This window comes from Hypanus sabinus, chromosome 18 (genome assembly GCF_030144855.1).
Source record: "Hypanus sabinus isolate sHypSab1 chromosome 18, sHypSab1.hap1, whole genome shotgun sequence".
Taxonomy (NCBI): domain Eukaryota; kingdom Metazoa; phylum Chordata; class Chondrichthyes; order Myliobatiformes; family Dasyatidae; genus Hypanus; species Hypanus sabinus.
Window position 1 is genome coordinate 16,972,685 of NC_082723.1, and position 17,832 is coordinate 16,990,516.

The following is a 17,832-nucleotide window of genomic DNA, read 5'->3' on the forward strand; positions in this document are numbered from 1 at the left end:
TACAGCAGAGAGATCTGGGAATACAAATTCATAATTCCTTACAAATGGCATCACAGGTAGATAGGATCATAAAGAAAGATTTTGGCATGTTAGCCTTCATAAATCGATATACTGAGTACAGGAATTGGGATGTTATGTTGAAATTGTATGTTGAGGCCTAATTTGGAATGTTACGAATGTGTAGCAACTCTGAGGGGCCGAAGGGTACAAAGTCACCCCCTACTTTTTGAGAATCGCAAGATCGCTATTAATTCGGGTCTGGGACCCAGGAAATGAGAAAGAATCCACAAGGATTGGAATGTGTCCTGGCCTCAGCGAAACAAAACCCCTGATAACGGCTATTGTCTCTTGGAGACGGAATTGTATATTGAGTACTGTACTATTCATTGAAGCCCCTCAGGGGACGACCAGAGTGGGCTGGTTGAGGGATTGCATCATCCCAACCTGACTGACATCTGAGACCCCGTGAATAAGGATAAAAGAGGGTCTGGGGAACAACCCCTTTAGACGCACCAGGAGAAACGCTAGAAATCCTGTGACAGCGTTTAATAGCGACAGCCGGTGGGGAGCTCGTGTGCGTCCTTCCCTTGCCTGGGATTGGCGGGCTCGCCACGGAAGAACGGCTTAGCTAAAGGAGAGGCCACAAGTGAACGGCCACACTAACGGGACTCCGACGGATTGAAATCATAAAAGGAATTGGCAAGTTTTTCTCCAAAACACTCTCTCTCTCCAACCATTGAAAACCCAGCGGTCCCCAAAGGCTGCAGCCTGCACAAACTGAGTGACTTTTATATTTCCATTGGACAATACATTATTCCCTAGACAACGACAGAGCTATTTCTTATTGATCATTATTATACCCGCACTTTTAGATTTAGGATTGACGACACATATTATCTGTATGGTTGTATTGATATTATTTTTGTGTATTTTTACTAATAAATACTGTTAAAAATAGTACCATCAGACTTCAACGGACCTCTCTATCTTTGCTGGTAAGTGACCCAGTTACGGGGTTCGTAACAGGAGTATGTGTGCAGTTTTGGTCACCTACCTACAGGTAAGACGTAGGAAAGATTGAAAGAGTGCAATTTACAAGAGAAAGAGAAAATTTACAAGGATGTTGCTGGGACTTGAGGACCTGAATCATAGGGAAAGGTTGATTAGGTTAGTACTTTAGGGATCAAGGGGACATTTGATAGTGGTATACAAAATTATGAGTGGTATAGAAACGGAAAATGCAAGCAGACTTTTTCAACTGAGGTTGGGTGGGCCTATAACTAGAGGTCATGGTGAAAGGTGAAACATTAAAGGGAAAATGAGGAGGAACATCTTCACTCAGAGGGTGGCTGGAATGTAGAACAAGCTGCCAATGGTAGATGCAGGGTCAATTTCAATGTTCAAGAAAAATTTGAATAGGTACACGGATGAGAGAAGTATGGAAGACTATGGTCCACCCGGTGCAGGTTGATGGGACTAGGCAGATTAATGGCTCTGCCCAGACTAGATGGGCCATCAACACAGAATGGTATGAGAACTCTGTGCTGGTTTCCAGACACTGCTCATCGCTAGTGGAGATTGTGGCAGTTCAATGCAGACCATTTTATTTGCCGTGGGAATTCACCTCTGTCCTTATATACAGTGTGTACATTCCCCCTAGCTCTAATGCTAAGGAGGTGCTCTGTGAACTGTACGGGGCTATTAGCGAACTGCAGAACGCACACCCTGATGGTCTGTTTATTGTCGCCGGTGATTTTAACCATGTGAACCTTAAGTCAGTGCTCCCCAAATCCCATCAGAACGTGCACTTTGCAACGAGAGGGGAGAATGTGTTGGACCTGGTTTAAAACAAACATCCCCAACACGTACTGGGCAGAGCCCCGCCCCCCAACTCAGATACTCAGACCACATCCCTGTTATGCTAATCCCAGCATACAGACTGTTCATCAGACGCTCCAGACCAGTTCAGAAGCAGGTGAAAACCTGGCCAGCAGGAGCCATCTCTGCTCTTCAAGACTGCTTTGAGCACACTGACTGGCACATGTTCAGGGAGGCTGCAACCGATGGCGACTCTACCAACTTAGAGGAGTACACAGCATCAGTAACCAGCTACATCAGCAAGTGCATTGATGATGTTACTCTGTCCAAGACCATCACTATACGTGCTAACCTTTAGCCATGGATGACCGCAGAGGTGTGTGCGCTGCTGAGGTCCCACGACTCTGCCTTCAGAGCAGGCGACAAGGCAGCTCTAACAACAGCAAGGGCCAAACTGTCCCGAGCCATCAGAGGGGCAAAGCATGCACATGCTCAGCGAATCCACAGCCACTTCCAGGACAGCGGTGACACGCGGCGCATGTGGAAGGGCATCCAGGACATCACCAATTACAACATCACCTGACTGTGCAGGTGATGCCTCCCTCCCAGATGCGCTGAATAACTTCTACGGCCGGTTGAAGGCGGAAAATGACCTGACGGCAAGGAAGTCCACCCCTCCTCCAAATGACCAGGTGCTGTGTCTCACCGTGGCCGATGTGAGAAGAACCCTGTGCAGAGTCAACCCACGGAAGGCTGCTGGACCAGACAACATCCCTGGTAGAGTGCTCAGAGGATGTGCAGACCAGCTAGCAGATGTTCTCACTGACATATTCATCATCTCCCTGAGCAGCGCCACCATTCCAACATGCTTCAAGGCCGCCACCATCGTCCCCGTGCTGAAGAAGTCTCTACTTTTTGCGAAGGCTGAGGAAAGTCCATCTTCCACCCACCATCCTCATCACATTCTACAGGGGTTGTATTGAGAGCATCCTGAGCAGCTGCATCACTGCCTGGTTCGGAAATTGCACCATCTCGAATCGCAAGACCCTACAGCCGATAGTGAGGTCAGCTGAGATGATCATCGGGATCTCTCTTCCAGCTATCACGGACATTTACACGACACACTGCATTCACAAAGCAAACAGCATTATGAAGGACCCCATGCACCCCTCATACAATCTCTTCTCCCTCCTGCCGTCTGGGAAAAGGCTCCGAAGCATTCGGGCTCTCACGACCAGACTATGTAACAGTTTCTTCCCCCAAGCTATCAGACTCCTCAATACCCGAAGCCTGGACTGACACCTTGCCCTACTGTCCTGTTTATTAGTTATTGTAAATGCCTGTACTTTTTTTGTGCACTTTATGCAGTCCAGTGTAGGTCTGTAGTCTAGTGTAGCTTTCTCTGTGTTGTTTTTTTTTATTACGTAGTTCAGTCTAGTTTTTTGTACTGTGTCATGTAACACCATGGTCCTGAAAAATGTTGTCTCATTTTTACTATGCACTGTACCAGCAGTTATGGTCGAAATGACAATAAAAGTGACTTGACAATAAAAGGGCATGTTTCTGTGCTGTGGTCTGACTATCAACAGCCTCAGATTCAGCTCCTAATAACTTACACAAAAATGACAATAAACTACTCAAAAATTATAGTAATAATCACCATGACATGAGTTAAAGTGGAAGCCAGTTAGAACAGTGTAAAAATAATTGAGTAAATTACTCTCTGCTGTGAGTGTCAACTGTCAATGAATCACACATTACAAAGAAAACTCTCAATAGAGGAAAATTCATTTATAGGAACTACAAACCCATTAATGTGGCAACTGCATCAAGATAATATGAAGTGCTTCTAATTGAATAAAAATTTCTGTGCAAAGGAGGAATCTATCTTGTTCAAGTAGTTGTTAAAATCTGAAGTACTTCATGTTATTATTTGTCACCATTGTTTAGAAGCTTTTAAATAAAACTACAAAAAAATCTGAAGATTTTTTTGAACATGGCATCTTTCAATTGCTATTGTCCACTTCTGGCTATTTGGTCATTACTGTTGTTCCAGCTTAACTTCTGCCCTCCCCCCCCCCCCCCTTAAGCTTAAAGCATTGTTGAAATAAAAACTACAAATCTAAATTTGCAGTCTGCCAAATTTAGAAACACCAGGACACAATGAAAATTAAAACCAATGGTAGGTAGAATAGTCTTAGAAATTAGTGAACAAAATCTGTAACAATTTTGTTAGTCTTCATAGGAATGTGACCATTATACTTACACATCATATCAATAAAAAGTGTCGACTTGAGTTCCTAAAATTCATACCAACGATATATGCACCCTTCTCAAGCTTAGAGAAGAAATTGAATTACCAATGGCCCAGATTGTGCAATTGTTACACTGCAGAACTGAATGTAATTTGTAGCTTAAACAGAAATCAAAGTTTCTCTGAGTGATACATTTCTCCTGTTAAGGTTCTTGCAAGTCTTCTTGAAAAATTACTGAATTGTCAAGAAAAATATTTTAGACATTTTCAGCTGTAAAAGTTCTTAGATGAGCTTTTTGAATAAAGTCTAACTACAAGTTTGTAGTAGTATATTGAGCCAAAACTACTGAACTCCTTGCTGTCCAGAGAGAAACAGGTATATAGAGTGCAATGTCCAAATAACTTAAAATTCCATTCTAATTCATTTTAAGTTTGTTTCAACTCAATCTGAATGCTGCAAAATTTAATTCTCTGTAATTAAAAACATAGACCTCTAGTTTTGCTGCTTGTAAAAATTCAACTAGATTTGCTGCTAAACTTGCTTAATATTATTACAGTACTTCTGTCCAATGCAGATTCCTTATGATGACTCCAGAATTAAATTAATCCCTCAGAAGTGCAATTCCATGCTACAGAGATCCTTAGATCCTTGAGGCCAATATTCTCGGATGTCAGAACTGTTACCACTTCATCACTTATTGTAACATTTCAGGAAATTAGCTGTGACATTTTACTGGAACTTGTTTTTAAAAAAGAAAACTAAAGCAACAAGTAACAGAAAATATACATCAATGGATAAGAACTGGAGTCTATAATCCATGTTCTACTAATGTTCAAATAAAAAACAAAATGCTGGCAGAACTCAGCAGGCCAGACAGCATCTATGGGAGGAAACGTTGTCACTACCTCCTCCCACAGATGCTGTCTGGCCTGCTGAGTTCTGCCAGCATTTTGTGTTTTTTATTTATTTCCAGCATTTGCAGATTCACTCTTGTTGCCTTTTCGTTCTACCAATGTTCACTTGGATTTCATCCCTCCCCATTCACCCATGCTTCACCCCAAAGATAAGTGGGCTGTTATTTTCTTTAAACTGTGTAGGCAATTGAAAGAATCTGGGAAAAGCTGATGGGAATATATGGAGAATAAAATGGGTTAAATTATGATTAGTGTAAATAATGCCTGCTAGTTGTCCAAAGGGCGTTGGTTGTCCAAAGGGCCCATTTCCATGTTCTACCACTTTAGATGAATTCCTGATTATAATTAGTTTGCTCATTCAAGAGCTCATCCTTAAGCATCTTTTATTTCCCCATTGTGAAGCGAAAACTAATACAGTATCATAAAGTAAACGGAACATGAAAAACTGTTGATAACAGAATTGAAGTCTTTGTAAAAAAGAAAATATACTCTATTGTAGCTAACTCAATGAAATATGCATTGATATTTAAAACATTGTAAAATACAAGCTTCAATATTAGTTTATTGTTTCATGTATTTAAAATACAAGTACATATATGCAGAAATCACAGCTACAGATTATTTTCTGTGGTAAACAGCAAAGCAGTGTTAAGACCAGAAGCAATGACTATTAATTTGCCTCTACAGATACTGCTTGATCTGTTTTGTTGCTTCAGCAGTATGTTTTGGCAACAAATTCCAGCATCTGCATCATCTGTGTCTAGATTCAGGCTTTTGCATGGAGGTAGGTTTTGAGTGAAGAAATTTGGCCTAGTACCTCAGAAACCTTGCTATTTTCTTTCTATATCACACTATCTTTTGCAGTTCTCCACCACTTTAACCTATCATCCACAGTTATCATGGCTTGTCTCGCAGGAATTTTTTTTTTAAACTTAGCTTAGCTTTATTTTATTTATTCAGATAGTGTTGTAGAAAAATGTACATTCTGGGACAAGAATTCCCATCACGGCTGAAAATATAGTCTAATTATTGTAACAACAGAAGACAGTGGCCACATGTATTCACTGTGTATGTAAGTTCATTTCTATTCAAAAATGTGATGTAGATAAAACCCCAGAGACTCTATTCAGGAAAACATAAGTTTTTTAAAAAAGAGAATTATAAACTTACTTAAAGCATCAGTTCAGGTGAGGAGAATGGTTATTTGCCATCAGTGGGAATATCCACTCAAATTCACAATATTGCACAGTATTGGTTTAGTGTAGTGCAATTTAAAGTAATGATCTCAGCAGCAGGACCCAGACTAAATAATTTCAGTGACATGATGTTGTGTTTATCCTTCAGCCATGGGAGATACAATAAAGACAAAAGAAAATCAACAAATAAAGTAAGTCTTTAGACGGGCAGAGGGTGGCTGGAAAAAGCTATATTATAAACGTGGTTTTTTTTGTAGTTCGTGTGGTTATGAAGTAAACTTACAAAAATTCATGCAGCAATTATGACTATTTACCCATAAAGAGCACCTACCACGAGGATATCATTAAAGCGTGACTCATTTACATAGGGAATTTGTTGTCTCTTTTAGTTGCAGTTATTAAGGCAAAAGGTCATTGATCTAAAACATTTTCTCCGCAAATGCTATGTGATCTACTCAGCTTCTGCAGGATTTCCTGGCATACTTGATTTCCAGCCTTTGGAGTAATTTGTTTTCTATTCACACCACTTTGTCTCCGACTGCTTTGGCTCTTGCTGATTTTTGATTGCTGCTTCCTTTCCTCTTTACTCCATTCAACATGTCGATCCCAACAATAAAAATAATTGTTATTCAGCTTCACATATCTATGAATTTGTTCTTACCAGCACCTTTTCAAAAAGGAATGTGTTCTGTATTTTTGTCAGTTGATGTGGTGCAAGTGATATTGTAATAATTAACCCTTGAAGATGCACATAGTGATAAATACAAAGATTCTGCAGATGCTAGAAATCCAGAGCAACACACAAAATGCTGGAGAATCTCAGCATGTCAGGTAGCATCTACGGAAATGAATAAACATTTAATGCTTTCAGGTTAAATCACTCTTCAGAAAGGAAGTGAGAAGAAGCCAGAACTAGAAGGTTGGGGGGTAGCGGGAGAGGGAAAGAGTACAAGCTAGAAGGTGGTAGGTGCAGCCAGCTGGGTGTGAGGGAAAGAAAGTAGGTAGTGATAGGTGGAAAAGGTAAAGAGCTGAGAGGAATCTGATAGGAGAACAGAGTGGATCATGGGAGAAAGGAGGGGCACCCAGGCAGGTGAGGGCAGCTGAGGAGAAGAGGAGAGGTGAGGTGAGCTTGGAACTAGAGTGGGGAATGGAGGAAGAAGGGGAAGGGGAAGGGGTAAAAACTACCTGAAGTTAAGAGAAATTGATGTTCATGCCATCAGGTTGGAGGCTCCCAGACAGAATATGAGCTGTTGCTCTTCCACCCTGAGAGTTGCCTCGTCACAATAATAGTGGGAATCATGGACCAACATCTCAGAATGGCAAAAAGAACTAAAATTGTTGGCCACCGGGAAATCCTGCTTTTTGCAAATGGAGTAACATAGCCAAAGTTCTCTCCCAATCTACATCAGGTCTCACCAATGTAAAGAAGGCCACATTGGGACCACTGGACACAGAAGATGACCCCAACACACTTGCAATTGAAATGTGCCTCATCTGGAAGGACTGACTGGGGCTCTGGATGCAATTTTCAATCTCAAAAGAACTCCTTCCAGTGAAACAACACAATTCAAGACTATCACATTTATTTAGAAATGTTCCCAAGACAAAGGGATGATGTTTTTAGGGCATTATGAGCACCAAGCAGAATCCACTGGTTAACAAGCAGTAACAGTGGCTAATATTCTTTCAGATAATCATTACAATGAATTTTCTCCAAAACTACACTGAATTAATAGCACAAGCAACATGTTCAAATGAGAATATTTCCAACTCTGCATGGCTAAAATCATTTGCTTGATTAAACCAATTAATCCACTGTACAGACATCTTATGAAATGCTGGGAATAAGTAGCAAGATATAACATGATGTTGAAAGAACCAAATGCTATTCTGGTTGGAAGTCCCAAACAACCCACATCTAGTCCATAAATATGTCTCCAAAATATCACACATGCACACAATGTTGGATGAACTCTGCAGGCTAGGCAGCATCTATGGAAAAGGGTAAACACTCTTTCAGGCAGAGACCCTTCATGAGGACTAAGCATCTATGGAAAAAAGTAAACAGTTGACACTTCAACAGGACTCCACTGGGTCCAAAATATTACACTATATTAAAAAGTGCTTACCAAGGATTAACATTTCTGACAAAATAGGCATGAACTCAATGGACAACACACACAAAATGCTGGTGGAACGCAGCGGGCCAGGCAGCATCCATAGGAAGAAGCACTGTCAATGTTTCGGGCTGAGACCCTTTATCATGAACTCAATGGAGACAGTTCTCTCAAGAGTTTTTCCTTACCGAAGGCATTGGATATTAGCCAAAAAATGACAGGATCCTCTCCAAACTCTAAAGTCAGTATGAGCAGTTTTGCTACTTCGCTGAATAATAAGATAGATAAATTATATAAAATTAAATGTGAATTGGAGGTAGACTTAATTAAGCTTAATTGATCTTGCAATAATCTTGTAAACTGTCAACCCAAGTATGATCGTTCATATTCACTCTTGAATTTATGCACTTTTATGCATCACGATCACAAGGTTCTTTCTTCAACACTGACTGGACAATAACATGATGAAATATTTATATCAGACTGTAGCTTGACTAAAATAATTTACAAATCCAACCAAATACCATAAATGAAAATACAGCAATGGCAAAAGCACTATTGGTGGCTGGGCAAACATAATCAAAGAAATAGCTTTTCTAAGAGGAAACCAAGACCTATTTTTTAAAAATTATAAAAGTCACCTTGAGTTTGAGAATGATCATAAAGTCAGAAATATCACAAAATTAATGACTTGAGGATGAAGCTTGTATGTTATCTCAAAATTAATCTTATTCCCACTCATTTGATTTACAGATAGTTTTTTTTCAACTGTCATACACACCACTCTCTCAATTAAGGTTTAATTTATTTGTGTCCTCTTTTTTTCTCTCTATCCAATTTCCCCTTTAGGTCTGCAGATTGGCTAAACTTTCAAGCTGCTTACATACCATAGCATTAACCGGACAATAACACTTCCATCAGATTGCAGCTGGACGAACTTAATTTATAAGTCCAAGTAAATACCATCTCCAATCATTTGTAAAATGAAAACAACAATGTTAAAAGTACTATTGGTGGTTTGGCCATCAAAGACTACTTGTCATAGCTTTACTAAGGAGAAAAAACAAAATCTTTTTTAAAAAAAGTTATCAAAACAGTCACCTTGAGCTCGTGAATGATCACAAAGCCAGGAATATCACGACATCAAATGTGTAAAAATAGGAGTTAAAAGACTGTTTAAAAAAACATTAATGACCTTGCACTTATTCATAACCTATTCGTTGCTCATCAAGGACGAAAATGCAGGATTTGTGAGCATATTCTTTGTTTGGCACTTCACCAATTTCTAAAAATTAAACCTAATTTGAAAAAAATATACATAAACACCAAATGCAGATTAGGGTTCTTTGCTAACTTTTCCATCACTGATCAAATGCATCAATTTGACACAAGCTGGACAACAAAGAGGCATAGAATGGAGCTACACACATTGGGAATTAGATCAGAACTATATATCACTTGCAAAACAAGCTAAAGGAAAATGGCTTCTAACCACGTCAAAAGATTCTAACTTTGATCCTGTTTGACCAATTCCAGCAAGTGACAGATTTTTTCTGATTCCTGATGCAATAAAGTCATTCCAAGTTTCCCTACCATATTTTTGAGACCATTTTACTAAGCATAATTAAATTCCAAAATCAATGATTTTAAGTTTCATTTACCATTGGATTACTTATTAATTAAGAATACTATACTCACCACTGCTGGACTTCTTTCTCGGTAACTGCAAAAGAAAGGCAAGTTACCAGATTTATCAAATAATAATGAATTTATTCATACACATACACAACACGCATCTCCAGGCATAATATCATAGCAAAGGGAATATTTCATGTTCTTAAAATATATTTTCTTAGCTTGAGTTACAAATTGAAACCTCTCAGATTAACAAATTTCTCAATTCTTTCTTGACAAATCCTTATCCTGATCCAGGTTTTCCAAGCGAAGGAACCAGACTTCCAAAGCTGACTGTGAAAAGAATATACCAACAACAGTCTGTGCCTAGCAGCAACAAATCATTAGGTTTTGTGAATCAAACAGTGTTGTAATGCCCCTTAAATAGCAGCAGCTAAATCTTCTGTAGTCCATTAAAATTTTTAAATTCAAGCCAATTAAAACAAAAGGCAAAAGTCGATCAGGAAATACACACTTTACATGAGAAACAAGTGCAACTGAATTACACTAGGCCTATCATTTAACCCTTACTCTTTGCTCCTCTAATTTTCCTCCACTAGAAATCAGTTTTGCAGTGTCCAAGTATTAGTAATATACTCCATGGGAAAAATGATACAGAATAATAATGACTGAAGTTTTATTATTAATGCATGTGCTTCATGTCTGTGAGCTTCCTGGCAATTTGCCTTGCTAATATGATGGACTGAGACCAAGGATTGGGCCAACTCAGGGGATTCAGATCCAAGAACCCAATTTGGTTTGGAATGTTGTTGCTCACTTCTATCATTTGCATGATTTGTGTTTTTTTCTCGTTCTCTGTGCATTGGGTCTTGGTCTTTATATTTTTTAATTGTTTTCTTTTTGGGTTTCTTGATTTGTGGTCCCCCGTAAGCAGACAAATCTCAAGGTTATACAATTTATACATTTTTTGATAATGAATCTTTAAATTTCAAAAAGTATACTTTTAACTTATCCTACACGTAATCATTTAAAATATTTACTACAGCACCTTTTCATTCTTTTGTGCTCTGTTTTCCTGTGCATGCTGCATTGGATGGCGAATATATTTTCCTTTACATCGGAAGAATGAAGGTACCACAAAATATATTACAGCTAAATCCAGTATTATCCTTATTGTTTTCAATCACATAGTACTAGCTAGTGGTCAAGCAAGGCACTGAAGCTATTCCTAACACTCCAGTGCAGCTTGTGCCACATTCTTGGCTCAGTATTTATCACAGCCGTGGTTTTAACCTCATCATGCAACTTCAAAAAATGATATAGCTTGACAGCAAGTGCAAAAGTTAATAGGAATTGCTATAATTTGAAAGAGCTGTTAAAATAATTGGAAAATAGTCATAAATGTTTTTATACTGAAACATGCAAAGAAACGTTTTCCCCCCAGAAATAATCAGTTAAGTGCTGGAAGTGTTATGAAGGACAAATGCATGAAGCAATTTAATTGAGAAATATAAACTATCTTGTCTTAATACTTCACTCAGATATTTTCAATTCAATTTATTGACCTGAGATGTTAACTCTACTTTTCATTTCACAGATGCTGCCTGACTTATTGTTTCACCATCTTCTCTTCCTCAGTTTAAAAAAAATGCAATCCTTTAGGCTTTCTTGACCTTACTGCAATATCCTGCTGTTTTCAGACCCATGGTCATTTACAAAAGATCCCTTTTTAATAAAGTATCCCACCATTCGAGTTCCCTTGTGAGGTTTCCCCCTACAAATGCATTAAATTTCACAGTAATGAAGTGGAAGTTTATTTGCCATTTTGCTTAACCAATTGCATTTTGGAAACCTACTGTTTGTTTCCTCACATTCAATGACAGACCCAATTTTTGTAACATTCACACGCTTTTAAAACAGGATCTCAACATTCAAGCCATAATCATTAATACGGACAAAATTAGGCAAGATGTCCTGTTCTAAGCCTGCAGAACCACTTTGGAAACTATTCCAGTTACAATAACAATTTCCCTTTGCTTTCTTATTACACATCCAAGTTGCCTTTTTCCCTTGAACCATCATTAGAGAGTGATGAAAGATCATGTTGCTTACTAATGAAAGAATTTTTAATCACATTTGACACTAATAAAGTTAAATTAATAAAATCACTACAGGACTGCAGTTAGATTTTGACAGTGTTCATGTTCTTGTTCATAATCTTTTGACTTCTTTATTAGAATAAACCTGGTCTTAAAACAACTATACATTTTCCCCACCATTCCATTTCACAGAAGACACCTTATTGCAAAGTTTCATTTTAAACAACTGCTACTAACAAAGGCTACTTGAAAGATTTCACCATTTTACATAAATTGCATGAGATTAGAAAAGTTTGACCTGTCCAACTAATGAAGCATTAAGATCAAAAAGACAGAAGAATATAAAAGTAATTTTAATTGTTTAAGTAGATAGTTTTAAACAATTTTTTTTCTCTTTAGAATCATATGACCAGTAGAAAAATAGCTCATCTTTGCAGAATGAACTTTCTCACACGGATCATTAAGTATCAAGAATGCCACATTTTGAACTGTAAGCATAACTTTGATAGTGACGCAAGGAAAAGAATTACAGGGCTAGGGCTTGCAATAGAACACTTGCTAATGTTCCCCTTCCTTAAATGGACAATAGGAATCTAAATACATACCAATTTGTTTAGAAGACCTCACAACCCGATTCTGAGAGCCAACAAGTTTCAACAATCTCAGGCAAATTTTATGAGGCACCATGCAAGGAGCCAGAAGTAAAAATCAATGGATGTGAAGATTCACATTCTTCCCAACATTGGGACAGTTGCTTTTGAACACTGGAAACCACAGCTCCGATTCTGGAAAACATCAATCTTTACCCAGACTGAGTAAAATAACACCACCCAAATGGGTCTAACAAAATATTTTAGATACTGAGAGGTTAATGCCAAATACTTTAGTTATTTAACCTTTTCAATTAGGCCAAATGGTAGAATCAGTTTGTGGGTGATCACCATGTGACTACAACTAAACCCTACAGAATCACCAGTTTTCAAACCCATAAGCTACAAAACCTATACTGAAAAAGTCCCACAAAGAACATGTCAGGAAGCTCAAAGCAGTGCAAAATTTTCTGTCTTTAAAACAAAGCTACTTTAAAAGTACTACCGAGAGAAAAAGGCCTTTCTGCCCACCAATAGAGTACTTTATCACAACAAGGCAAAGTTCCAATTTTTCAAAATATTTGATCTGAACATTAAAGGTACAACCAAATCAGAATTTCTTGCCTATCCATAATTGCTCAGGACATTAAAGGCAACCACCACGTGTGGGAATGGCACAACAGATTGATTTTACCTTATTTTTCTATATATTAATAGAGAAACAGTTAAAATTCTAAGCTTCCAACAGGTATGAAACCTCTTGGGAGATTGCAAGCTGATACCAATAGAAAACAAAGTGAGCAGTACCTCAACCTGTCTTGTCAAGCATCTCCTGCCCTACTCATCAGCCACCTCAGAAATAGAGTGGAGGTAAATCATCCACAACTCTGTCACACCCCCTAAAAACTCAAACCTTCATTGGAAAATTGGCAACTATGTTGTGCTATAAACACATACATGTGGTGCCATCTAGCCCCATTAATGGATGTTAAAACTACAGTAACAACTCAGTAACAGGTTGCGTTCAGAAACAAATCTAAGAGATGATCATAGCCAAATGGGATAAGTGGCTCTTCAAATCATTTACATCGATCACAAACTCTTTTACTTGCATCTTTAAAAGAAACCCCTTTTCTTAGTCACTGTTCTTTAATTTACCGTCAACAAACCACAGCCTTGAAGTGAGGATATTTATGAAAAGTATTAATTGCATACAAGGTCAATTTACTAAGACTAAAAATCCAGGCTATAGAGAACACAATTTTATTCAGGGAAGATTAGAACAAGCCTCTCTAATTAGTGTTGTTATATTAAGTATTTGTGATAACAGCATCTGTACTTGCAATAAACAACATTTAACACAGAATGGATATTATCACTGATGGTCCTCATTAGACACAGGGTTTTCTTTATCAAAATGAAACTTACTTCTCCAATTGTTCAAGTTTTTTCCCCCCAAATTACAAGGGCTGGAACATTAAAGAGATATCTGATTCAAGCACATTTTAATTAAGTTCATTTAACACATGACTAAAATTATGGCTCAAATTTGATTTCTTAATCCATTCTTATATAGCAATTTACAATTAAATGTCAAGGGCAGTCACGCTCACATCACTTTTGGAATTCAGCTCCTTGGTCTTATTTGAACTAAAATGGTATTGGAGTCTAGCTCTCCAGTGACACCCAAACAGAGGTTGCAGGTGAACTTGACTGCAACGTAAACATCATTAATTGCTGGCGATAAAGAACACAGTGATTGAGTGTCATTGACTGGATTGGATCTGTACTGCATATTGTGAAAGAGAAATATTTGGCCAAGCTTCCATGCGGCCAGAATTGATGGCAATGTTATAATTAATAGGATAGCTTGGATAGATGCACAGCTCCAGTAGATCTGGTGTGTTAATTGTTCAACGCTGCAAACAGAATGTTGCATTAAATGTTGACAGCCATTCCCTGATATTACATGGTGAATTGATTTGCCTGGACCAGAAAGTTACCAATTTGTATAATCTATTTGGCACCTCCGAGCATAGCTCCATATGTTTCAGCCACGTCCTCAGTATTGACATACTGGGTCCCTCAATAGTTGAAGATTGTTCTTGAACCTTGTCCTGTTAACCCACAACACTAAATTTGGTACAACTGCAGAACTTATTTGATTCATTGACTGTGAAAACACTGTCAATTGCATATTGCTTTTGCTGTTTAGCATGCCTTGTGTTGCAATTTCACTCAACTGGCACCTCACTTTTTCCTGTAAGTCATTTGCTGCTCCCAGCATGCTCTTATGGATTCTGCATTTAATCTAATTCAAAATCCCTGGCTGGAAAGTAATGACGGATTGAGGGAAATGCCTGCTATATAGTTAGATTATGTTGGTGTATATTTCTACTGCTAATGATGAGCATGTGGATACCCATTTCTGAACTGCCATTGTGTTCTTTACCTCTCTTAATTGCAGTGCCACACAACACCACATCAACCATGTCTTCAGCATGAAGCTACTACTTTGCCTGCACAAAGAATGTGCAGTGGCCATGTTTACCAAAGACATTTTGGACAGATGCACCCACCAGACTGTATTCCTGTCAGGATTCTAATAATTCTGCATTGCTATTAGCTGTGTGAATAACATCAGTTACAATGATAATTTGCAAGTTATTCTAAATCAGAATTTCAACAGCACTGGGGCAAACATGTATACCAGAGGGTGAAACTGAGGAATGAATTGGACTTCAGTCAGTGTTAGACAGGAAATATAAGAGTGTACATTAGCAAGTTTAGACTTGAACAACATGTACTTACTTTAGAAATTACCTAGGGTTTCCCATAGCCCTCTATTTTTCAAAGCTCCATGTACCTATCCAGGAGTCTCTTAAAAGACCCTATCGTATCTGCCTCCACCACTGTCGCTGGCAGCCTATTCCACACACACCACTCTGCGTTAAAAAAAACGTACCCCTGACAACTCCTCTGTACCTACTTCCAAGCACCTTAAAACTGTGCCTTTTCATGTTAGCCATTTCAGCCCTGGAAAAAAGCCTTGACTATCCACATGATCAATGCCTCTCATCATCTTATACAAATACACACAAAACTATGACTCGTCCAATACCGACTATTAGACAGACATTTAAAGAGCACAGAGATGGGCCTGCACATCACTGCTAAAAATAGAAAGCATTCTCACATTTATTGTTTTCCTATGGGAGTAGAACTCATAACCAAGCCCAATTGTGATATGAAAGACATTGAAATACTCATTTTCAGTATTTTTAGAGCTATATGTGTAACTATTAGCTCACAGCAGGGGGAAAAGGCCTTTATTTGAATACAAATGACAACCCCAATAAGGGTATAAAGGGCAACTAGTGCAGGATTTACTATTAGATCTCCATTGAACTGTTTTCATAAAAGTTTTCTCTATATAATACTTATGCCAACATCAGGCCAGCAAATTGCTGTGAATGAAATCATTCCATTTAATTATAGAGCATCCAAATTTATTTTTCCTGGTATTACATTTCTCTGTCCTTATTTATACTGGCAAACTATTAAATACTGGGAGCTAATAAAAAAAAATGCTGGAAGTTCAACATGTTAAAGGTACTAATGCAAAACAAAAAAAATAAATTCTGTTAGATTTTTTTTAAATCAGTTTGTAATTTGCACTCATTCCTCTAAGCTTTCAGCACAATTATATCAAAATCAAAAAAAATCAAAAGCAAATTACACTAATCATGCTTGTTTCAAAACTACCTTGTCAAATACATATTGCCCAAGGAAATAGGCAAGGTTCACATTGAGATTCTACATCTCACTGAATTTCAATGATTTTTTTTGTATATTTGTTACTAAATATAATTTTATACACTTCACTTCAGATATTAATGTTACAAACTAATATAACTAAAGATGTTACTCATGTTTAATTTAAATATTATTAAAACCATGAGAGCTACAGACACAAATTAAAGTAGATAAATTTATGATAAAACCAGTTTTCAAAAAACATGAATCAAGCACCAACACATCAAATAAATTTTAAAGCAATTTTATGACATCTGTTCCACAACATAATTACATGGTTTATGGCAGATTTTGTAACTTGTATTCAAAAGAAAAAAAAGCTAGAGATCTCAAACAAACAAATAATAGTGTTCGGATCAGCCATCATCTATAGGGGCGGGGGATGTGACAGGAGGGAAGGAGAGCAAGAGTCTTTTCTCTCATCATAGATGCTGCCAGACTTGCTAATAATTTAGTTTTTATTAACTTGTAATGCATTAACTGGCTTACACAGACAGTTTGGAGGTGAAGAAACAGATCTCAAAACTAGAGGGTTCTAGCTTCATAAGGATCATAGAAATAGTACCCATCAAATAACAAAACAAATTTCACGTCACATGCCGGTGATAATAAACCTGATTCTGACATTTCAAATACTTTCAGTTCCCATTATCTGCTGCTTTGCTTTAAATGGAACTGCATACTCGTGAGGCCAGCTCAAGTCCAACCTTGATTTTTTTTTAACAAATTCCTCTACGTACACTTTCATACTCAGGAACCAATCATTGTTTGCATAAATACAGGTTTCACATCATTTGTGCCAAGTTGCTCCCTGCTGTGCACTATTCAAAGTGGGCTTTGCTTAGACAAATACACCGTATGAGTTCACAAATGATCATTGCTTCTAAGTTTTACGAAGTGGTATGTTACCTTTTATCCCTTCCTTTTACATACTTAAACATGATATTTTTATAATGTAATTGGAGTGTGTGTTATTGCTATTATATTATCTGTCATATTTTGTAGGCATCAGTAGAGGAGAAAGCCTCCTTTTATATTTGTCACCTATGGGAAGCTTGTGCTCTATCACTCAAATACTGAGAATTTCTTACATGTATTTCACTACCTGATGCCCTTTATGGAGTACTTTTGACAGAGAACTGTCATAACATAGTTAAGACAGCAATCAATTTATGAATTTCAAGCTCCCATATGAAGCATTAAAGGTGAAGTGCATTTTTTAAAAATAAAATTGGTAATTGAAGAATGCTACTTGTACAAGGAGAGAATCACTTAAGTGGCAATGGGATTTTAGTCAAGTGAATTGTCTTGTTCTAGATGAAGTTCAGTTTCTGAGATTTCTTGGAATTGTTATCACATAGATATGTGGAGCGTGCTCCATTAAACTCCTGA

At 37.7% G+C, this 17,832-nt stretch overlaps 1 protein-coding gene across 1 annotated transcript in view; it reads right to left on the reverse strand.

The window, feature by feature from the left end:
- The window catches only part of LOC132407359 (neuronal calcium sensor 1), a 75,385-nt gene that overhangs the window by 46,735 nt on the left and 10,818 nt on the right, over nucleotides 1-17,832 (reverse strand). The window contains exon 3 of the mRNA XM_059993729.1: nucleotides 9,999-10,023. Within this exon, the coding sequence (XP_059849712.1) occupies nucleotides 9,999-10,023 (25 nt within the window). The remainder of the gene's footprint in view (nucleotides 1-9,998; nucleotides 10,024-17,832) is intronic.